Source organism: Pyrus communis, chromosome 17, assembly GCF_963583255.1.
Source record: "Pyrus communis chromosome 17, drPyrComm1.1, whole genome shotgun sequence".
NCBI lineage: Eukaryota > Viridiplantae > Streptophyta > Magnoliopsida > Rosales > Rosaceae > Pyrus > Pyrus communis.
This window is the reverse complement of record NC_084819.1, coordinates 18,186,229-18,210,259: the sequence shown is the minus strand read 5'-3', so window position 1 is coordinate 18,210,259 and position 24,031 is coordinate 18,186,229. Positions and strand designations below refer to the sequence as shown.

General features: G+C 35.6%; 3 protein-coding genes across 5 annotated transcripts; all 3 read right to left on the bottom strand.

Moving 5' to 3' along the window:
• Positions 1 to 7: 7 nt before the first annotated feature.
• Positions 8 to 2,498, bottom strand: LOC137723771 (polygalacturonase At1g48100-like). Its single transcript, XM_068462961.1, has 6 exons — positions 2,076 to 2,498; positions 1,772 to 1,939; positions 1,106 to 1,150; positions 789 to 996; positions 609 to 690; positions 8 to 531 (listed from the first exon to the last, which is right to left on the bottom strand). The coding sequence occupies exons 1-6, from the start codon at positions 2,496 to 2,498 to the stop codon at positions 30 to 32; spliced, it is 1,428 nt and encodes a 475-aa protein (XP_068319062.1). The 3' UTR covers positions 8 to 29.
• Positions 2,499 to 13,086: 10,588 nt separating this feature from the next.
• LOC137722141 (polygalacturonase At1g48100-like) lies at positions 13,087 to 15,296 on the bottom strand. Its single transcript, XM_068461116.1, has 6 exons — positions 14,847 to 15,296; positions 14,593 to 14,760; positions 14,279 to 14,368; positions 13,990 to 14,197; positions 13,733 to 13,814; positions 13,087 to 13,591 (listed from the first exon to the last, which is right to left on the bottom strand). The coding sequence occupies exons 1-6, from the start codon at positions 15,294 to 15,296 to the stop codon at positions 13,087 to 13,089; spliced, it is 1,503 nt and encodes a 500-aa protein (XP_068317217.1).
• Positions 15,297 to 18,751: 3,455 nt separating this feature from the next.
• LOC137721911 (shaggy-related protein kinase alpha-like) lies at positions 18,752 to 23,013 on the bottom strand. Of its 3 annotated transcripts, XM_068460934.1 has the most exons (14): positions 22,824 to 23,013; positions 22,230 to 22,303; positions 21,950 to 22,111; positions 21,725 to 21,823; positions 21,544 to 21,603; positions 21,167 to 21,439; positions 20,787 to 20,861; positions 20,484 to 20,540; positions 20,237 to 20,377; positions 20,107 to 20,157; positions 19,858 to 19,953; positions 19,696 to 19,779; positions 19,404 to 19,506; positions 18,752 to 19,295 (listed from the first exon to the last, which is right to left on the bottom strand). In XM_068460934.1, exons 3-14 carry the CDS (start codon positions 22,061 to 22,063, stop codon positions 19,210 to 19,212), a joined length of 1,239 nt encoding a protein of 412 aa, XP_068317035.1. In that variant the 5' UTR covers positions 22,064 to 22,111; positions 22,230 to 22,303; positions 22,824 to 23,013; the 3' UTR covers positions 18,752 to 19,209. The 3 variants fall into 3 exon arrangements, with proteins under 3 accessions (XP_068317035.1, XP_068317036.1, XP_068317034.1); XM_068460935.1 differs by lacking the exon at positions 22,230 to 22,303 and having other exon boundaries at positions 21,950 to 22,108; XM_068460933.1 differs by lacking the exon at positions 22,230 to 22,303 and having other exon boundaries at positions 22,824 to 23,012.
• Between the last annotated feature and the right edge of the window lie 1,018 nt (positions 23,014 to 24,031).

Below are 24,031 nucleotides of genomic sequence, written 5' to 3'. Positions count from 1 at the left end.
ACTTGGCATTACAATTTGATCCACATTAGTTAACACCTTTCATTATCATTCTGTGGCAACCTTTGCGGTGTCCCCCCCAACAAGCAGAAAACAGGTGGAATTGTAAGGCTCTGCACTGTTCCATAAGCACTCCAGCAAATAGGGTTCGCCACGTATACTCCTTGAGCAGGATACAGTTCCACTTCAGAGAGAGTGAGATTTGTGCACGGCATGGAGTCACTGCAAGCAAAATTCATTGGCGGGCTTCTGACGTCGTATGTACCTTTTATGTTTGTGTACAAAATATCAGATATCTGAACTGCAGAGGTTTGGTTAGGGCAGTTCTTGGTGAGGCAATAGTACTGATCTAATAAAATCGGGTTTCGAACGGTGTCCATGTGAATGTTGTGGAATGTTATCCTTGACACTGACCCTGATCCGCCTTGCCAAGTTTTGATCCGAACCCCATTGTCAGAGTGCTTGATGATCGAGTCCCTCACGGTAATATTTGAAACACATGCTCGAGAATGGAGATTCCCTAGACTTCCAATACTGTAGGAAGAAGGAGAATTAGGGTAGAATTAAACTTTAGAAACCATCCTATTTGAGCTTTGGAGCATTGGATGTACCTTATTCCATGACTTGGGCCGCAAGTAATGTTCCTAATATCTACATTGTAACAACCAGCTCCTATTGAGACGCAGTCATCACCTACATGAAGAATTAAAACCCAAGATCAGGCTGAGTTTTTGAGAGATCGGAGAGCGGAGAATGACATGTTGAATCGGAAGCTGCTTTTGTGTAATTACCATTGGAGATGAGTGAATTGTACAGTTTCACATTGTTTGTGTTCTCTATGTGAATTCCATCTGTGTTGGGACTCAAAGCAGGTGCTTTTATGGTAAGTGATTCTATGTGGACGTTTTGACAGTTATCGAACCGAAAATGAAACTGGGGGCTGTTCTTAACTTTGAGTCCTTGCACTCTCAAATTGGAGCTCATGAAAAATCTTATGGCCTGCGACAGAAAATTAATCTGTAAGCAGAACATTTCAAGCAACATTGAAAAAAGCTCACTTCAGAAATAGCAATAGTTCAAAAGAATTTTGACTGCCGGTGTGACTTACAACTGGGCTATCACAAGGGCCAGGCTGCGTTGTTCCATTAATTCCCTGGTCCATTACATATAATTGAAAGAGTAAGAAAGTTGTATCAAAGTACCTTCAATTAAAATTTTTACGAGACATATCAAATTTAGGGATTTGGCTATAATTCTATAAAAATTTAACTTGTATTACAAAAAAAATTAAAAAAATTAAAAAATTAAAAAAATTAAAAAAAAAATCGGAGAATTTAACAATTCCCCATTAACTTATGACATATGTTCAGTTTTTCCTATCAACTTTGAGTTAAATTATGAGCCCTTAATATTAATTTGCTCCCCAATATCAAATTTATTACATTTTTGTTTTTCCCCCCTCTTGAATGGACAAAAATATCCTTTTAATCTGAAGGAAAAATTGACAGATTTGGTGGTACTACAGGGAAACTGGCATGTTGTCAAATATAAGGAAATGAGTTTTCCTTTTGGATGGACGAAAGCAACCCTTGATTTGTAGTTAAAAAATTGAAGAATTTGGTGATAGGGGTTAATTATTTGACAAGTTTTGAAAGTCTATAGGATTCAAAACCAAATTGGAAGTTCAGGGACAAATTGGACTAAGGTACTAAATTCATGAGGCTATTATTAAATTTTCACAAACTGGTGATTGTAAAGTCGAAAAAGTGCTTACTTTGTGGGGTTTACAAGGAAGATCCCACCATTTCTCTCCTCTCCCATCTATTACACCACCCCCTTGCATTGACATTCCATTGATTCTGTAGAAAACCAGCCACTGTCTCTTGCTGTTCTTTTTTGGCCATGAATCAGGTCCATCTGGTGGCACTAATGTCCCATCAATCTTCACGAGAACAAAATAAAGATAAATTCTCATCATATTTTGGTTAAGGTAGAATTAAAGTAAAAAATTCTCATCCAAAATTTCTCTATGAGATAATGTAGTAAAATTTTGAACTTTAACAGACGAGCCACATTACCTGAAATTTGAGGCCAGAACTACATGGCCCTGTGAAGATCATGGACTGTATCATAAAGGAATGGCCTTTAGGAACAAGAACTTCTGAATCTTCAGTTTGACAAGCACTATCCCAAGCCATTTTGAATGCTTGTGTGTCATCAGCAACACCGTCTCCAACGGCACCAAAAGATCTCACATTGAAAACAGTATTACCATGAACAGAAATAGCATTGTAACTTGGGCTAGCAGCTTGAGGTGAAGGAGAAGGTGGCAATGAAATCTGAGATATCGGGTTCAAATCCTTATCATATCTAGTGTTAGGACTTTGAAGTCTGCCGTGTGTGGGAGGAAAGAAGAAACAAAAAGAGAAAAAGCAAATTAGGATCACACGAACCCTAGCAAATATCATGCTCAACATATGGAGCCCTTCACTTAGATGCATGTGGAGCAAATGGAATGAAAGAATTTTAAGCTACTTATAGAACAGAAGTGCTTCTATTGTACCTAGTGTTAGTAGGCCTTAACTTTCAGTAGCTGTAGCCAAGTTCATACTTTTGAAATTCAAAGAATGCAACTGGGATTTTTCACACGTAATTTGTCATTTCGTCGGCTAGGCATTGTAGGGGTTTAAATAGGGTTATAGAATGAAGGTACCCACGATCTTAGGAAGTTGAAAGCACCATAAGAGTTAAACCGCTGTGTATGTGACCACTTCGAGCACCAGAACAACTTGCAAGAGATAACACTAGAAGACTACTGCTGTGGGAGAGGAAGACTTGCCTACACCCGAGATGCTGGTATCTAAATCAATCATGCATTGCCTGGTGAGAAAGTTTAACACATAACAATGTGTGATTGGTTTGGAATTAATACTTCTACATTGACATTACGGGCAATGTGAGCTATAATTTTTGTTTTTCAATTTTATCGAGCACATGTGGTTCAGTGACTGACTTGTCTTAGAAGTTGTTAAGGTGGGCTAATGGATTTAATTCATACAAATTAGCATCATAAATTTCATTAATCCCAATTTTGCACTGACTACAGCTTACAGTGTAAGGATGACTCCGATCTTGATCCCAGTGTAGATAAGTTTCTCTCCAATCTTGAGATGAGGGGTAATTCACAAGAGTGATGATAAGTTTGAAGTGCAAGTAGGCCACCTTCATACTAGGAATTAGTGGGAGGCTATTTTTGAAGGTCGGTCCATGCCCTAGCTAACACACTGACATAATGTTGCGAGACCGACCAGTTCCATTTAGAGCTAGCTTCGGCTTTTTGGGCAAGAATGTGGAGGAGTCTGCATGCGAGGAGCTATAGCCGGCCAATGAGAAAAAAAGTTGGGTGGGTTAAAATTTGAAGAGATTTTGAATGATTACATGCACCCATTTCACACAATAAAAGTTATTGCTTTAGGATATTTAAAGGATCCCATTGTGGTATTTCCATGATTATATTCACACATTTCATCAGATTCCAACGGCAGTTTGTTGCTGTTGGACGAGAAATTTATGGCATGATGCAAAGAGTAGCCAATTGGCCATTTTCGGAAGGTCTTGTTATATTCCTTATAAATTTATAGGGTTTGCAGTCTTGAACCAGACAGGAACAATTAAATATTATTCTTTAAGGTTTTATTATGGAGTAGCAGAAAGCAAATTATTTCATGCTTTGAAGCAACTCAACCTGCTTACCAATAGTAGCTTCTGGCTTCTGTCTGGTAAGGCTTCTTTTGTGGACACTTCTATACGTCCACGTTCTCTCTTGTCTGCCTGAAACAGGAATTACTGACGATCCCAAAAGTATAGCAAAAATTGTTGGATTTATCCAATATAAATCAACCTTTAAGTGATATACTACATGCATGTAATAGGAATGTAATATTAGAGAATAATGTTGATTGTGATTTGATCTCTTAAAGATATCAATCCTATATAAAGTGTCTTATATTGGAAATATGATTGATGGAATCCTTAATTGAATATGATTATGATACTTGACTTGGAGACTAAGAAAGTAAGTTTAGGTTTTCTTTATGGATTGAAACCCCAACTTTTAGCTTATATAAAACACCGGTCCTTATAAGCCCTAGAACACACAGCATAATACTTCTCATAGAGTAGTTGTATCCGGCTAGGTGCTTATAGAAGATCTTGGTGTTGTCGTGCGCTACTTCTTTTGTGTTCGACTTCCGTGGCTACGGTTGGAATCAGGTTAGTCACTCATTCGTTTGTGTTTAATTGTATAACCTTATAAGTACTAGTTTGGTACTAAGATGCTATTATAAAAAAATTGGTATAAAAAAAAAATGTTGAGCTCAAAAAGGTGTTTAGTGAACACTTAAAAACAACTTATTTTCACAATTTTGGGTGAAAAAAAGTTGAAAACGTGAAAGAGCAAAAATGAATTCATTCTCATAGCACAGCATAAACATTTTTTTTTCTTCAAAGCACATCAATACTAACAGTTGGTATCAGAGCCACTGGTTATATAATTAAAGCCTATTAGCTTTAATGTTGGATTACACAATATTCTCGTGAACTGCATGTGTTTAATCCAAGTTGTGATTGCATATGCTTGGCAACACCACCAAGTCAGACCTCCTTTGAAACGGTATCAATACGTTTCCACATATAATTGCACATACTTGGCATATTAATATGATATTGTTGACCCTAAAAATTACAAAGCCTACGTGGCGCGCAGGCCGAGTAACTAATAAGCTAATTACGTCATTCGGTTGAATGCGGGGCGTGCCAACTCATTGGCTGAACTCGGCCGAGGAGTAAAACTTGTTGATGTTGCATTGAGCGTGTTGCTGACTTCTTTATCTTGCGACTGCGGCCGAGGAAGGAACAAATCTCAGCCTTTGGATTCCCAAGCCTGAAGACAAGGCTGCTAGTTCTACGAAGTTCACAAATCGTCGGCGCCTGATTCGGTCACAATGATTATATTCGTAAGTAAGCACGTTGAATCGACACCAGACTGTACAGACACAATTATTCAAAGGTGATGTATGTCTTGATGGTGAATGTGGTTCGGCTGTCAGAATGCCGAACTCTGAAACTCACTTGGGAGTATCCAATCATAAAACTACTCGACGTCCAATACGCCGAATGTCGTGACTCGTAACACCTTACTTTGCCGAAAAGGCTAATAAGATGACCTCTGACAATAAGGATTCGAAAACCCTTCTCGACCGAGAGTTGGATAGGTAACCAGTTGGCCTCGACGCAATGCTGTTTATCCAAACTGAAGGTGCTCATCGGTCGGCTGATTCTACGGCAACAGTGCTGTTTATCCAAACTAAAGGTGTTTGCTGGTTGCCTTCACAGTGCTGTTTATCCAAACTGAAGATGTGTTGGCGAGAAAAAGAAAATAAAAAATCTTAAGATGTTTGAGAGGTTTTGCGTAGGGCAATTGTGTGTTGAATTGAAGGTCCCGAACTGTTGCATGATGTCTTGTATTTATAGCAGCAACTCCTTCTTGAGATTGAATTAAACTCATATCTGGACTGGGATTCCTTGTTTTGTTCCAACTTTGCTTCGAACAACCCCACTCCCACTAGGACTTTGAACTCACCCCTTTTTAGGGCTTTATTCATTGTTGGTCGAGAATCCTAATTGCACTAGGACTTCCTCTCCCCTTTGCTTATCTGAACTACTCCTTCTTGTGATAGGACTCGACCATCCCTGCTGAATGGCCCAGAATCACCAGACAGCCCATAATACTTTTGACATGGCTTTGGGCCGAGCACAAACCTACACTCGACCCAACAATATTATTTTGGGCCCAAACAGATATGCACATCACATATTTTACATCAGTTCCTATTTGGTCTTATAGACTGAAATTATAAGTTAAATAAAACGATTATATATAATTAGATAATCTGTTTCTACGAGTGGTGCCTATTGAGTTCAAGTTTTCTTCCACCGCCACCACCCTTCAAATCCAAACGTTTTCTAATTGAAGCACTTAATGATGATATTGAATTAACTATAATAAAGGAAGATTGAAATAGTTGGTTCATTATTTTATGGAATTGTATAATTGAAAGAGAAATTTTATTTGAATCTAATTTATGTATCTCTACATCCAACTAATAAGTTTTTTTAGCAAACTACCAAATTTGTCCTTCGATGAATGGAAATGAAAAGAAAAAAAATATTAGAACTCAAAACCCATCGACCGTCGACACACTTTGTTTATCTTTATACCCACTCCCCCATTTTTTTTCCGGTGAACCAAACTACTTCTCCTCGATGTCATCGACGGCCACCATCCTCCTCCACTTTTTATTTTTATTTCTGCTCCCTTTTTCTCTTTCCTCTCGAACCGAATGGAACTGCAATGCTCCACCGGCTTTGCTGTCGACAATGATTTCGATGTATGTTACTGCGCCAACTTACGAACTCTCTCTCTTTCTCCGTCAGCCCGTCGGTTGGAACCTGTAGCTTCCCTTCATTAGTCGTTGTTTATTCCCCAAGCTGTTGACGTTTAAGTTGATAACAAAACCAAAGTACTAATTCAAATTGACCGAATTGACTTAATAATAATGTTGCATATATATTAGTTTATCAAATTTATAGGCACCGGAAAAAGTTAACCTAACAAGAAAGAGAGAGAGAGAGAGATGAGAGCAACGGTGGTTAACTGCGTTTGGGTTTGGGTTCACCGACAAAAATGAGAGACTGGGTGTAAAGATCGTGTGTTGATGGTTGGTGGGTTGTGTTCTAATATTTTTTTTTCCATTCACCTAAGGGCACGTTTGGTAGTTTATTAGGAAAGAATTATTAATTGGGTGTAGAGATACATAACATGGATTCAGACAAAATTTTCCTAATTGGAATTACCATAGTGCTTAACGTTTTCTATTTCAATGTTCTTGTTATTATTTTGGTTGAATTGAAATAGTCATGTGTTCTTGCACTGGAGAATTTTTGAGATGATCAGTGAGCCCAATGAGGAGGTTCATATATGCATCGACATATGAGATCCTGTATGATTTTTTCCTTTTGATCTTATGATTAGAAAGGGTTAGTTAAATATAAAAGAAACCAGAAGAGGTCGGTTAAAGAGCGGATAAAGCTAACGAACCGTGTCGAGGCATAAAGACACTGTCGTCCAACGGAGGACAAGTCATGGACGTCACCTCCCAAGGCATGTGCAGCCTTGCAGAGAATCACATCTCCTTGGAATCACATATTCTGCTATCAGATATATCACTCTTGAATTGGTAAACTAATAATTGTTGAACGGTAGGTTTTCAAGCACTTCAAGTTTTTTTTCTCGTATTCAGTTCTCATGAAGAAAGATTGGAACAGTTTGTTCATCTTTACTAAATTAATTGTGACTGGAGGAATATGGCATGATTTCAGTTTTCTATTTCAACTTTCATGCTAATGGTTTTGGTTGAATAAATTTAGTGACAGATACAACCACTTTCGGCTAATGTCGTTGTCAATTTTGTAAGCATATGCAAATATATACTTTTGTTCTAACCTTGCCAAGGAATACTGATGAAGCGTCTCACTCAGCAAGCTCGGTAAAGTCCTCTATCAAAGCAAACGGGGTTGATCATTATATATGTCAAGTACGAATTAGTCGATCATACATATGGTTAGTTTTGATTATTAAGCTTTGAACTTGATAATTATAACAGAGAGAAAATATATGCTTTGAACATGATAAATTATTATATGCATATAAAAGGCATACCGAGAAGCATATGTAAATATGCATAAATGATTTTACTTGTTTTTTAGACTATATTCTGTCAAAATGGTCTGGGTGTTTCGGCACTAGTACATGAGTAAATCTATCGCTCTGTTTTTCATGGGTAAATATAAATTCATGGAAAATTTTCCAATCAGTTGTGTTACATGATAATATGCAGGAAATATATATAGACCGAATGTAATAGCCATGTTAATGGTTGTTGTTGGAAATAATCAACATGGATTAAAATTTTAAGTTTTGCAAACATGTAGCGAAATGGACATATATATGGCGTGTTTTTAAACAAGGATTGGGTGGTCATATGTTGCTTTAAGCTTGAGATGATCCCATACAAAGACACCAATATATGTATAATCGCAGATAAGCAATAGTTATGCAGTACATTTGTTGCTTATGGTCATAGTGATATTAACTCATAAGGAATATGCATGACTAATCAAATTAGTTTTGTCTACAATTTTGCTTTCATATCTTAGTATAGTCAATTGTACATGGCTAGAAATTATGAAATTGATGCATAACTTGTGAATTGACTGAGAATGGCAGAAAGCATCCGGTGGCAAGAATGAGAACAATATACAAATAAAATGAGATTTGCAGTAATTATGTGACAATTCTCATTTGTATTTTTATCTATTTATATGAGAATTGTGGTTGGTCATGTGATTATAAATACATGTTTATAAAGAAGTGGTGAACATATGAAGGCATGAGGTATGTATTTCATTCAAAGCATGTGACTAAATAGATAAGCATAAGTTTTCAAACTTGTATATGGTTTGCCTAAAGAATTTAAACAGTGCTTTGATTAGTAAATTTTTATGTGCCATAAGGGGAGAAGAAAAGAAACTTTTCAAGGCTAATGTAGGGCATATATTGGAGATGTTTTCTATGGAAGAAAACAATTTTGGTTGTTCCTCTTATTTAATTTGGTTTTTACAAAGCTAATGCATGATTTTAATGCTATGTTTTAGTAGTTTTGTACTACGGAAAGAAATATATAAAAGGAAAGGAACCCGTTTGACTTAAGAAAACATTTGAGCGATTTAGCTTTTAAATTAAAGGAATATATTGTTCTCTCACATTACATAAAGTATTTCTAATTTAAGTAATTGACTCCATAAAGGTAAGTATTGACATTCTTGTGGTGGAATAAAACTTGTTCTATATGTGATTAATATCTCTCAAGTATGTTATCAGGTTTCTTGAGATTAATTTAATGTCAAAGGGAGTCATGAAGGAATTAGTGCCATTTGTTGGCAGGACTCGAAGCTCAAATCAGGTTATCATATTTTGTCACTTACAGTTAATTAATCCATGTAACTTCTTGAATTGTTTCAGGGAGGAGTTGATCAATGGCTTTTCAATCAAGCAAGCCACAACGGCTTAGTTGACGATGAGACTGTATTTTTTAATTACTTCAGTCAACATTGCATCTTAATTAGAATAAGAGGGATAATCTTCTTGCCCACATGTGTGGATTATTTCTTTTAGTTTAATTAAGATGGCATGGTATAGGTTTTATTTCACAGAAGTTGTGAAAATCTTCATCTTGCCTACATGTGTTGAAGTTTTTTCATGAAGGTACTTTTGTGACATAAAATCTAGTACTAGAAACTAGTTAATTTTCTTGCCTACATGTGTAAATTAATTTAGTTTCATGAAGTTTATTGGGATAAAGTTCCATGCCATTAGTTACAAATATTTCTACAATGAGCCCCATAAAAGGTTGTGGTTTGAAGGCATGGAAATTGGTCGCATCATGACATATTTTTGTGTCTCTTCATGAGACTTGTTGATGCAAAGTATTGAACCCATGAAGGTTCATCAAGGATTGCTAAGGTATGCATTGTTTAAGTATAATGCTTGTAAATATTTTCAATTTGAACTATGATGTCTGTTTAGAGGATGAAATTTGATTACTTGAGTGTCCTTTGGACATCGAAATTGAAATAACGTGAAATTGAATTTTTTAGAGATGTTTATGTTCATGATAGATGAACATAGCTTTTCTGGCAGATTGTGTGTCTTGATTACAGTCGGATGAATGACACGTATAATGGTCACCAAATGACCTAAATTTTTAATATGTTCAAAATATATATGTCTACTATGTGTCTGCAAATTTTGGTAATTTTTCGCCATGTATTTTAATTATGGTGAATTTACTAGTAACCCATGCTTGTATAGAGTGTTATACTGGCAGATTGTGTTGGTCGTTTTGAGACGTCACTTTAGACTACTATTTTGACCCAAAACAGCTCTATGTTTTTATTTTATGAAGATTAGTATGTCTATTTTGATCAGTATAACTTTGGTAGCAATCAAGCTCGTAAATTAATTATGATGAATTCTAAAGTAAGTGTAACTCATTACTGAAATTCTGTTTGACAACTTTATGTTGGTTGTGATGTCTATTTATTATGTCTAAAATATAAAGCAATTTTCTTAGGTACATCTTTGAAAGAATATATTAACGAGTGTTTGCCCATGTGGGAGAATTAGTGAACGAAAATTGGGCTTCACACTCATTAACTTATTTGCAAGTATAAACTCTGAAAACTTAGTGGGAGTTGTTCTAAAATTTTAAGCATTAAGTGGACTTGCATGAATCTATTAAAGCGTTATTTTATCTTCCATGAATTTGTGTTACTCGAATGTCTATAATATATTTAAGTTGCACGAATGAATAATTGGTATATGCGTACATTTTTACGTTACTTGCAATCATTTAGATTTCTCGGTTGATCATTTGTCTTGAGGCTCATAAGGACTTAGCATAAATGTGGAATTATTAATACATATAAGATGGTTGTTGGTGCATGTTTTTGTAACAGTGGCGATTGCTTCCGTGCTTAGTTGTACCTTTCATTAAGGTAATATGCATTCATTGATTGAGAAAGGCTATTCCCAAAGGCATATTTTCAAAAATATGATTTAAGTATTGATTTGCAAATTAAGTAACAATGTTGCAGCAGATTAGTGGGAGCTTGAGTTTCATTTTAGTAATGCCTTATATTTGCAGATGACCTATAAGGTATGTATAGAATCCATGTATTCAATTTAATCTCCAATTGGATTCATTAAGTCACATTTTTATGTGCTAGTCAATTATCTGATGAAATATATATCGGATATCAAGTTGTTATCAAATTGCATTTTAAATGGCATGACATGGTCTATGTACTATCTCAGTTGTGAGGATTTCTATTTGCCCGCAGGTCTTGGAAATCACCATGAAAGTAATTGGTATGGTGCATAGATCAGTGTCAAAAACATGTTAATTCATCTTGCTCACAAGTGTTGAATTAATTTGTTTTATGAAGTTTTGGGATATTTTACTTGGACATGTGCCTATTTGGTATTTTTAGTTGTGTCCGTTGGTTACAAACATTGAGAGTTAAAACTAACAGTTTTTAGTCAATTCTGCAATAAATAATCATCATAAAACCTATTTTTGAGAATTATAAAAGCTTCTTAAAAATTGTAAGACATTCCTGAGATTTTTTTACCGATTTAACTCTGTACTAGTTCCATTCTAGGCCTTACTAATTTTTTATAATGATTTTACTATTTCAAGCTAAAAGTTTCAACAAAAAACTGACTTATATTACTCAATAAATGATAAAACTACTGCTTCTAAATGGCTTATTATTACATTTTACACCCAGGGCAATCAAAAGGTTTTACAAATACTTAACAATCACATTATTCAGAAAAAAAATCCGTTCCTTCCAAATTTAAGTTGGTCATTAATTGATACAACCTATTTTCATGGAGTTATCGATGCACTACAAGCTCATGCAGAATATTTGAAGTTGTTCAGGTCGACTATACTCCATTCTGGATATGTTCTCGCCAGCTAGTGTTATTTCTATTGATTTTTCTTTTTTTCCAACTTAAAAATTCTATAAGCCTCTCAATAAATGGTAAGAGCGTTTTAAATCTACTGACTAATAAAATTTTATACTAGGACACAAAATATACTTCGGATTGAAAACTCATTATTATATTAACATACATATTAGATATGGGTTATGGTACAGTGCATGATGTTTGCTCTTTTATATCTGAGCTCGAATCACCTCCAAAGTAGTAAAGAAATTCAAAGATGTCACATAGTAATAATAAGGGGTGTGCTATTCACACCTCTTTTTACTTTTCACACACCCTTTATTAATTTCTGCCATTTGATCTTTTTTAATTCAGTCGATCCGACGGCCGCAAATTAAAGAGGGTGTGTATGAAGTAAAAAGGGTGTGTGGATAGCACACCCCTAATAATAATAATATCTAGTAATACATTAGTTGGTGATAAAGATCTGTTTGTTTGTCTAGAAAAAGTAGGAAAGCAATGGAGAATCAATTGATTTATGCGCTTATTGTTGGTATATGGTCCAAGCCATGGTGAATGTTCTAGATTATTCTAGTAAGCAAGTGAGGTGGTTGGAGCATGCTAGACAATTCTAGCAAGTTATTAAGTTGGTGGAAGAAGCTAGAAAGTACTAGCTTCTTTGGTTGCAAAATGGAAAGATCTAGAAGCTACATTTTTGTGGCTAGTATAGAATTATCTAAGTTAGAGGATTGTAGAATATACTAGAAACTAGAAACTAGTTCTAGTTTGTAGAAGGAACTAGGAACTAGTAGAATGCAAAGCCCTCACCTATAAATATGGGTGTGATGTTGTAGTGATGTAACCAATCAAGAAAGAGTGAGTAGAAAAGGATCAAGTCCAAGGCTAAAGTTCCAATCCAAGAGTGAGAGTGAGAGTGTTCCACTACACATTGTGTGAGTGAAGTTTAGAGTGATAGAAAGTGTGTATTATACTTTCTTATATCCATCAAGCCTTGTCTTTGGCTTGGTAAGACTGCTCTTGTTGTACTCATCTTTTTCATATAGTGAAGATTGATCCTTGTTTCGTGGACGTGGGCATAAATTCTTGGTGTCCATTTTCTACTTTACTTTGTGCATTCTTTATCTTGTAGTACCGACATTCCTTAACACTTATATATCAATGTTATTCAAACTATTGTTAAGTTCAAGTGCTATGATAAATGATTATGAACCACTACATCCTTATCTTTGCTATTGTTAAAGTTCCTGAAAAAAGGCTGAGAGAGATGAGTAATGGTACATAAACCACTTTTACTGAATATTGTAGACGGACAGCGTCACTAATAAAGGTAGGATATTTCACTTCTACACTTCTATTAGAGACGCGTCTACATGATTTTATTGGAGACTTACATTACAGATTCTAATCCGAAATCCCTCGCATAATCACATTTACTAAAAACATGACCTATCCACCTCATTTTCCAGCCCTTTGGGGTAACCTGTCATCAAACATGGAGCCTGTGGAGTGGAAAATGCATCCTTAGTACCAAAAGCTTGCGAGCAAAATGGATCCAAGTGAGTCCCTCCTTGAGCAGGAAGCAAGTGTATTCCCGACAGGGTCAGATTTTTGCATGGCAGTGAATCGCTGCAAGCAAGATGCATAGGAGGCTTTCTACTGTCATACGTGCCCATTATGTTTGAGAACTGAACACTGTCAATCAATACTGCAGAAGTTTGGTTGGAGCATTGTTTCTTGAGGCAGTAAAACTGGTTTATGATAATGGGGTTTAAAACTGTGTCCATGTGAATGTCCTTGAAGGTTACTTTAGATACCATGCCGGAGCCGCCTTGCCATGTTTTGATCCGAACACCGTTGTTGGAATTCTTGATGATGGAGTCACTCACTGTGATGTTTGTAACACAGGCTTGTGAGTTTCCTTTGCCAAGACTACCTATGCTGCAAAGAGAAACAGAATATTTAGTTATATCAAGATATATAATTTGGGAAATATCCTCTCATCAGACTTTTGTTGTTAAGTTGTGAATTTAAACATACACATTCTGATAGTAATCATCCTGAACCTCAATGGTCTAATACCTTATTCCGTGACTTGGACCACACGTCATGTAACTTATATCCACGTTATAGCAGCCCGTTCCAATCGAGACACAATCATCGCCTACATATGAAATTGAGGTAGAGAAGAATGAGCCTTCAAATAATTAAAATTCTGCTTCAATATGATAGAAATGTAGGAGTTATGCACACACACAAGAAAGCACAATCAACTAGATTATAGTCTAGTCGTATTTTTCTTTTCAATGTTAAAAAATGTGCGAGTTGTAAATAATTACCCGTGGAAATGGTTGAATGGTGTATTTCGGCATTGGTTGTGTCCTCTATGTGGATTCCATCTGTGTTGGGACTGTCTTCAGGTGAAATTATGCTAATGCTTTCGACACTGACATGTGCACAACTATCAAAACGAATATGAATCTTGGGGCTGTTCTCAAGCCTAAGTCCTCGAACAAACAAATCTGACCCTTTTGAGAACCTTATGATCTGCATGCATTATAAGATTCAAATATACAATTATTAGCAATGGTTGCTTGAATATTTGATTTTTAATAAGGTTTTAATAACATAAAGAGGGCTATTTTCAACTGTTAAATCATGATAATAACTTCTGTGGTGAGCACTTACAGATGGGCTATCACAAGGACCCTTTCCTCCCTGTTCCAACATTGATACAAAATTAATATCATCAATAGGCATGTAGTTCTAAGATTAAATATATAATTATCAGAAGAAAAAAAAAATTAAATGAGAAACTTTTTTAAAAAGCCAATTCTAAACTACTTGTTTGCGTGTACAAGAAGAGAGTTCAAATTCGAGTGTTACACACTGACCTTACCAACCGGTCAAAAGCACGTAATTAATTATTGATATCATCATACCTTGTGAGGCTTGCAGGGGAGGTCCCACCATTTCTCTCCTCTCCCATTTAAAAGACCATTCCCTTGCATTAGCATTCTATGGACTTCTTTGAAGAGCAGCCAGTCTTGCCTCTTGGTGTTTGGGGGCCATTGATCGGGTCCATCCGGAGGCATAAGGGCTCCCTCAATCTGATCTCATCCATTAATTAACATATAAACATACAAATAGTTACAACTAAACGACTTGTAACATGATAATTAATTACTAAAATTACCTGAAACACAAGCCTAGATTTGCAAGGCCCCTCGAAAACGATAGGTTGAATCAAGAAGGATAAATTGTTAGGAACAAGAAACATGGCAGCAGTGCTAATTTCAGCTTGGCAAACAGCATTCCAAGTGTCCTGGAATGCTTCAGTGTCATCTTTGACACCATTCCCCTGAGCACCGAAGTCCAACACATTAAAAACCCGCAACTTGTAAGGATTCTCAGGGTAATCTGGAGGTGGAGATTCTGGTATTTGAACCGATGGACTCTTAGGGTAGACGGATGGGGAGGAATATGGCGGCCATATTTTCGGTACATGGTATGGCCATGGCCAATTTAATATCCGAGATGTTATGTGCAAATCTTTGTGTTTTATATGTCGTTTTTGAAGGAAAACAATGACAAACACTAAAAGCACAACAAAAAGCAGCGTGAAGAAACGAGAGAGCTTCATCATGCTTTGAGCTTAAAAATTAGGGTTTAGTGAAGTGTGCCCTATTCAAATTTCTTTGTGCGTGACAAATTATAGAACAAATTGTTTGATCTGTTTACCATGTAGAAGCCAAGTTTGCTGCATTTGGCATTGAATAAAATGAGAATAGAAAAGGATTCATATTCGGCTAAAAGACAAACACCAGCAAAATAAAGAAGACAAAAAAACAAAAAACAAAACCCTAAACAAAAGTCTCTGGAGAATTTCTGTAGATGCTGGCTCAAATCAGAATCAACTGCGACCCTTTTGTGAAGTTAAGAAACTGTGAGTCTGTGACCACTACTCTTGACACTACTTCGACGGTTAAACCCTAAATACCTTCACTTGAAATATATATCCCCTCTTTTCCTACTTACACGGTACGTGTTACGTGAGTCTTGAGAGATTTTCTCCTACTTTGACACTGAATTTTTATTATTATTCAATTTCTAACAGCTCTTCTTTATTTTATTTTATTTCTTTTATTAATGGTATTAAGAGGTATTTGACCCTATTCATTAATTTGCATAAGAGTAATGTTACACTTATCACATTTTTTATATTACATTTATAGCAAATTTCTAATGGAGATAGCACCCATCAAGGCATCAACACATGTGTATGAGTTCCATATTTATTAGAAAAATGGTACAAATATGATATGAAAATATGGTAAAAGTAATATTTTTGTTTGCATAGTAACTTTTCCTATCAATGGTACTCTTTTGCATATTAAATTGTAATTTTTTCTATGAATGGCACCCTTTTGCATATTAAATTGTCTTTTTTGTTTGTATTTTTTTTTCCTACAACTTGTTTGTTTGTGTATTTATGTTAATTTTTCAGTTATGCAGTCCCATAATTCATGGCTTACATTTCTTTCATTTACTGCCTTAGAGCATTTTCAATGAAGAGATGCAAATTTGAGATACAAAAATTATATTTACATGTTAATTATTTTACACTTTCGAAATATGCTAAGATTTCTAATCCAATAAGATAGATGTAAATTTAAGATTCTATTTAATTTTCTGACTTTGATTTACAGAACCCACCACCAATAGATGCAAAAAAATATGTATATTTTAGGTTTTTGTTTATAATTTCCAACTAAGATGTATATTTTACATCTCTCTATTCGAAGGTTTAGGCCAACACAAATTGCAAAATACACATTCCAAGGTATTTTGCATCTTCCATTAAAGATGCAAGTGGCCTCAAAAGTGTGTATGTCTTCCTTTTGTTAAAAAATAAAATAAAATAAAAAATTAACCCCTCAATTTTAAACTCTTTTTAAAAGAATACAAGTCTTTTAAACTCTCTTTAACTATTTCAAACAAAAACTCTTCTTTTAATAGAGTAACAACAACTCTCTTTAATTAGTTGAAGAAAACCATTAAGATATAAACCATTGGCAACCGAATTGTAGGTTAAATTTTCGTTATTTATTCTTTGCATTGGCAATTTATCTCGCATTGTTTGGAAACGAATGTTGTGTTGAGGAGTGTAACCACTGCCTTAACTTTCTTCATAACAAAAGGATTATCAACAAAAAAAAAATAAAAAGAGTTCTACATACGAAACGGGTCAAAGTTCAACATGGGCATTACTATGATCTTTGTTATCACATGTTCTCTAATCCAACATTTGCGCAAGTCAAGATACAAGAAGAAATGAGTATGAAATCAACTACTCTCCTTAATCAATATAATTTCTCGTTTTCAAGTTTGTATTCCGGATTGCAACGCAAGCCACAAATTTTTTGGGCTGGTGTTAGTAAACGCAAGAGAAGTCGGGAACCGAATCAATTTCGATACCCATGTCTTAGTTTTCGAACAAGTCAGACACGATACAGAAGTTGAGAAAAGGTGCATGTCCGTCGCAGCATAAACACTCAGACACGAATCAAACGAAACAAGCATTTCTTGAAACAGGAACTATAGTACAAGATACAACACATTCTCTTTGGAAATGATATGAACAACATGTTTCAGACAGTACTATAAAACACAAGGTACAATCCTACAAGCCTTGATGAAACTTAACTAGAAGTATGTCAACTAGTTCAAACCAAGTTTACTAGGATCTAGGAAGTTATCCGTACAAAAAAAGTTGAACTTATCCCCAGCCTACAAAAGGAAGCCGCGGATGTCCACCCTCTCATTAGGGATGGAGGTAGATTGCTCGATGACGCTCCCGTATGATCTCTGACCACCACATCTGTGAAGCATAATGAGGAAAAGTAAGCACTAGAACTAAAGCATTAACTTCAGGAGCCGGACTAGCTCACATCTGAAGTCGAGTTTGTGAAAAACAAAAACGAAGACACCAACGGTCAACTAGCAACATACAATTTGAAGTTACCTGGCAAGGAGCTGCCTCCAACCGACTGATTCTCTTGAAAAGTCGAAGATTGATTAGTATCAATCAAAACTGTATCCTGCTGACTGTTATTGGGATGAAGGTATTTACAAGAATCACCATGTGAGCAAGATCCCTAAAAATCCATACCAAGGAGAACATATAAATCTGCAGAAACAAATCATTTTTGACAATGCGACGTTCTAAACTAGTCTAATCTATGAGAGGGTGATTTGAACTTAAGTCCAATAGGGCGGGCACACTGTCATGTCAACTGGCCTAACCAACACATGTATTTCTAAACAAACATAAACACAAACTCTTGCCTCCAACCCATTACTCTATACCAAGCAAACTTAAGCTAATCAAAGAAAAATCAAAATCTGTCTCCAACTCATTATTCAATAAGCAATGAACAACTGGGTAATCAATGAAAACGCGATTAAATTGACAAAAAGAAATCAATTACCATATTGAAAAAGCGGTTGCAGACCCCTTTGGTCGCTCTCTGGGTCAGCATGGTTGGGATCTGCAATCAATGGCAACCGGAGTCAGAAATGAATAGTGGGGGTGTTGAAGATTTGTTCGTATTTCTGAGTTTGAGGTGATGACCCAAAAACCCTTAAAAAGAAGAATTCAGTTGTGGCGTTTCGCAGTTGTGCATTAGATCAGCAGATCAGAGCAGTTTATCCGTCCTCTTATGCCGAAGTTTGTTACAACCGCCCTCTTGTGCCTAAGTTCAATATATTTAGTTCAAACTAAAATATCGAATCGTCAAAAAGAGAACATAAACTTGGTAATGATTTGCACGCAACGAGGGTTGAAAATGAGATAATAGTTGCCTTTTATTTGAAAACGAGGGTTGAACATAAACCATAATAGCTGCCTTTTAGTTCAAACTAAAACACGAAACATTGGTACCGATGGACATAAAAAGAGTTCACGAGAATCACTTGCCAGCACATTCATCAGTTTGATGAAATCAAGGTAACCAGTACAAATTGGAAGGCTTAGTTTCGAGGCATACAAAATGCTGTAGTTTTCAAAACCTGATGCAACTTTAGAACAAGACACATTCGTCACGCATGAAACAACCCGTCAATTAGAAATCAAACGTTTCCACTTGTACACTAACCTACGGGAGATTTGCTACTTCCTACCACGACAGGGAACTTGGCCCTTCAATAAAATCTCACAAACAAACCTCGATTACACGGAAATACGAAATCACAGATCATTGGTACATTGGTACATTGGTCTGTCTACTAGGAATACAGATAGACACATTTTGATAAAAGCTGGCGTTCGTCTTCTGTGCGAAGCTACAATCTTCGGCGATACAGGGAAGAGGTACGGTACTCATAAATACCCTTTGAGGTTCGGACATGACAAGATTCAATAGAACACATCTAATTTTACAAAACAAAGTCATACAATGAGGTAAATTAAATAAGATGGACACAAATAGCAGGCCAGGTAGAAGAGAACACATAGCTTCAATATGGGACCACGCATGGGGTTACTCACATTTCACAAACTAATCAGACGCCAAGAACGGGACTTGCTTTCGCGCGTGTTCTGGAACCAATTTCATCAAAGTTTCCGCAGGCACTCCCTTTAATTCTGATTGATAGCACACGCAACATCAAAAGGTAAGAAATTTGATAAAAGGCATGGAGAAGGAAAACAAATTTGGAAGAAAAAACAAATTGTCTGAGAACAATATCATACCATGTGATTTAAAGTTGAACAAAGGCGGAAGGAAGCGTCCATTCGGCAGGCGGGTATTCGGGTCACGAAGATCATCAAAGAAGGAGTGGACCAAGGCATCCAGCTGTATACGGACACACGATTGAATTTTTATTTATTTTTTTTCCAGAACCATGATTGAAAATAAAGGGAATTTTACTGAATTTTCTTTTAATAGCACATATTTATCAGTTAAATTTTTTAATAAGAAAGGTAAATCCGCGAAACTTTACTATTTGGACATGAAAAAAAAAATTAAAAACTTAGTACTCACAGCTGTGCACCGCAGGTTAGGAGAGTATTGCAGCAGTCTTGAAACCAGATCAACAGCTTCTGGAGGCATACGCTTGTGGAATATCTAAGAAAATAACAGATATAAATATGCTATCTGGTGAATGAAATATAATATCATACATAATATCTTCCATTATATTACCTTGTGCCACGGGTGAGCTTTGATTTGAGGAAATTTGAACTCCGTATAGTTAGGGTTCATGCATTTGATTTCCTCCCGTGTTGGAGTGCCCAAAACCTACCAAGAGAAAAAGCAACACATAAATCACTACCGTGATAAAAGACTAAAGTTCAAGATTCCATGAAAACACCAAGTAAAAAAGAGTAATCCATATCCTTTAGATTAAATAAGATTTTAACTACTGCCAAAACGATATAAATGATGAATTACCTTGATAATCTCAACAAGCTGGTCAACTCCACTCTCACCAGGAAAGAGAGGCTGATGCAAAAGAAAACGCTGTTGTATTAGAATCGTACTAAACATTTATTTCATAAAATACAATAGTCAAAGCACGTACCTGACCGAGCAATAGCTCAGCAAGAACACACCCAACAGACCAAACATCAATAGCTGAAGTATACTCAGTTGCTCCAAATATAAGTTCCGGTGCTCTATAATATCTAGAGCAGATATAAGATATATTTGGCTCTCCTTTTACCTGCACAACAATAACACAGTATATAGATATATGCCAATCCAACAGAAGCAAACGACACGATGAGTATCATTGAAAGAGAAAGGACACCAAAAACAACAAAACATACCAAAACTTTGGCACTTCCAAAGTCGCACAACTTTACTTGGTGGGTATGTGGGTTCACCTGCACAAAATAAGAAACAAATTTTATAACTTTTCTGTTTATTTACTCCATAAACACCACCACCCACAACAATAGGGTTAACAAGATATTAAAAGGCATATAGGTATACGAGGGTTCATCTGCACAAAATAAGAACCAAATTTTATACCTTTTCTGTTTACTTACTCCATAAACACCGCCACCCACAACAATAGGGTTAACAAGTTATTAATAGGCATATAGGTATACAAGAATCAAAGTACATACCAGAAGATTTTGAGGCTTAATGTCCCGATGACACACTCCAATGCAGCGGTGAATGTAGGATAACGACCTAAAGATCTGCCAAATATGGATGAAATGAGGCAAATTTCAGCAACTCAGAACATAAACCCTCCAGGGCAGCAGGAACAACATTATGCCCTAATGAGCAATTCTGAGATTCAATTTAGCCTAAGCCTTGGGCTCAAGAAGTAAGATTTTAGTCCAACAGCTCAATTCTTAAATGTGGTATATAACATACTGCACAATTTACGTAAAATTATCTACTTCCCAAGAAAGAAAGAAATGTTCCTTTTACAATATTAAAACTATGCAAATGCAACTTAGAGAAAAATAAAAAAGGGACACATTCGTTGGCATCATACCTGGTATGTGTAGAGTTTAACATATATAAGGGGCATCCTTTGGTTCAACTTGTTGTAGTGTTTAATCACACGGTGAACCGTTTCAGGAACATACTCAAGCACCAAGTTAAGATAAAGTTCATCCTTTTCCGTCGTTGAAAAGAAGCAATGTTTCAAAGAAACAACATTTGGGTGGTCAAGAAGGCGCATCGTCTGTAGCTCACGATTCTTGTACCTCTTATCTTGCAGAACCTTCTTAATAGCCACAGTTTCACCAGTCTCTAAGCACTTTGCCTGCACAAATAAGAACTCAGAATTTAAGACATGAAAATTGCTACCGATTTGAAGGGCCATACATTTTCCATAGTGAATTGTAAAGCAAAAGACTAGAGTCTTACTTGGAACACAACTCCAAATGATCCGTGTCCGACAACACGCTCAGCCATGTAACTGATTGTCTATTATGACAAAATATACAACATTTTGTTAGAGGAAACTTGCAATTAAATAATAAAGGAAAACAACATATCAGTGGTCCACATCAACTAGAGACTAATGTCCAAAAGAGAAATATTATACCTGTTTTGGCTGGCCATTTCTACCACCAATAGTTGTCACGATTATATGGCCTGTCTCTGTTCCGTTACCATCAACGACTGCAACTGTGGATTCCATTTCCTACACAAGTGAAGCAGACCATAAGTCCTCAATACCAAATATACAATAATCCTAAAAACGAAAAACAAAAAAGTACGAGGAGAAAATACTCTGATAAGAAAGCACTTAAACCAATGGCTTACGTACTTTGTCATCCCTAATTTTCATGTCATTCATCTCCTCTGGCAACTTATCCACACCAACCACGTGACCACTGGGTTCTCTCCTACTTGACGTAGGCGCCACACCCACTGAAGCCATTCCCTGTTCTCTTATGGTTTAGCCTTGGTAAAATCAACCATCAACCTACTGCAATCAATCAATCAAGCAACGATAATTAAAATTTTGACTGTGAAAATGCAACATTGACAATCCGAATAGAATTTTCTTCAGCCATCATCCACAATCCACACAAAGATCCATTTACCGTTTTATGATTCGTAAAGCAAAGGCATTTTGTAGCCAATCAACTGAGCTTAAGCTGAAAATCAAACTCAGTACCTACCAGCATATACAAATAAATAAATAAATATATATATACACACACACATACACATACATACACAAATATGAAAAAAAAATCAAAACTTGTAAACCAAAGCACACAAATTTTATGAATTGCACAACAAAAAAGAACAATAAACGAACCCCACAAATTAGTAAAGGCAACTCTTTGACCTTCTATATATACCCACAAACAAATCAACATTTACACAGAGATCCAACAATTAAAACCCAAAAATCACAAAAGAAAAATCAAACAACTACCTGAATATTTAATCATAACAATTATTCCTCCCTCACCAACCCCCCATCACCACACCAAAAAAAAATAAAAATAAATAAATACAATAAAGGGCCAGTCACAGATGCCAAAACTAGCCGATCTAAACACCCAAAACGAAAAAAATAAAACAAAACCCTCCTCATATATCACAGAAAAAAAAAATTCAAAAAAAAAAATCAGAAAAAAAAAAAGGTAACTTTATATGAGAAGAGTGTCAGGGGAAGAAAATCGTACCGACGAAGCAGAAACTGGCGAAGATCAAGGGAGGATCATCTGGAAAACGAAGGGCGTGAGGTGGAATCAGAGGCGTAGATCCATGATCAGAGAGAGGTGGGGAGGAGGGGGAGGGAGAGAGAGAGAGAGGATCTAGGTCTCTTCCTCTTTTGGATTCGAGTGTTTGTGTGTTTTGTTTATTTTTGCTTTTTTTGTGTGGTGGTGCTGTGATGCGCTGGGAACACAGGACAGTCAAAGGAGACCCCTTTTATTTTAATTGGCTCCTAGTTTTTTTAATTTGTTATTAATTTTACAAATTTAAGAAAGTTTATTTTAAAATTCCAACAGAAAAATAAGTTTATATTTTAAAAATAAATTCCAGACAAATGAGAAGACTCTGGCCTTTTTTTTTGACCATTCAAACTTGCTTATATATTTTCTTTTAAACAAATAATATTATCAACATTAAAAGGGTACAGAAGTAAGTTGGTAATGATATGGTTCAAATATAGTGAGAATCGAGTTTAAGACTTCTCTCTTCTAAGTGAAAAGGAATATCGAACTCCCCTTCATCTTAGTGTAAAAATATCGATGTACTAATAATAATAAAAAAAGAGTAATACCACTAAACTATAGTATTACTAAATGACTCCATTCAAACTTGCTTTTAGTTGTGTTGTTTTTTTACCTTACTAGCTTGCTTTTAATTGGCTCCCACAGTTCTCATTTTGAGGACATGTGAAAACTTAAATACATATTAGTCACAAGATTATATTAGTTTAAACACGTATGCACAAAGTTTTGTTTCATGACATAATTTAAATTCTTATCAATTAAAATTTCGTCAATTGCAAATACTATTGCTGGAGATTAATATTAAGTTCAAATATTTTACAAATTATCTAAACTAATATAATTTTATAGCTAATCTACACTTGATCATCACATGTCCTCAAAATTGAAAGATATGGATTTTGGCAACTTTTTGCATAAGGGCACCCACACTCCACATGGTTGAATATGCATTTACAAGAAAATAAGAAAAAAAAAATACCACTATATCATAATATATATATATATATATAAAATAAATCTTAGTTCATATTATGTCCAAATTTGTGCATACATGTAAGACATCATCGAAGCATGTTGGGTTACGAAATTTTTTTTTTTTGGAACAAATTATATTATCCCCAGTAAGGAGAAGAATGTAGGCTTAGCCTCACAAT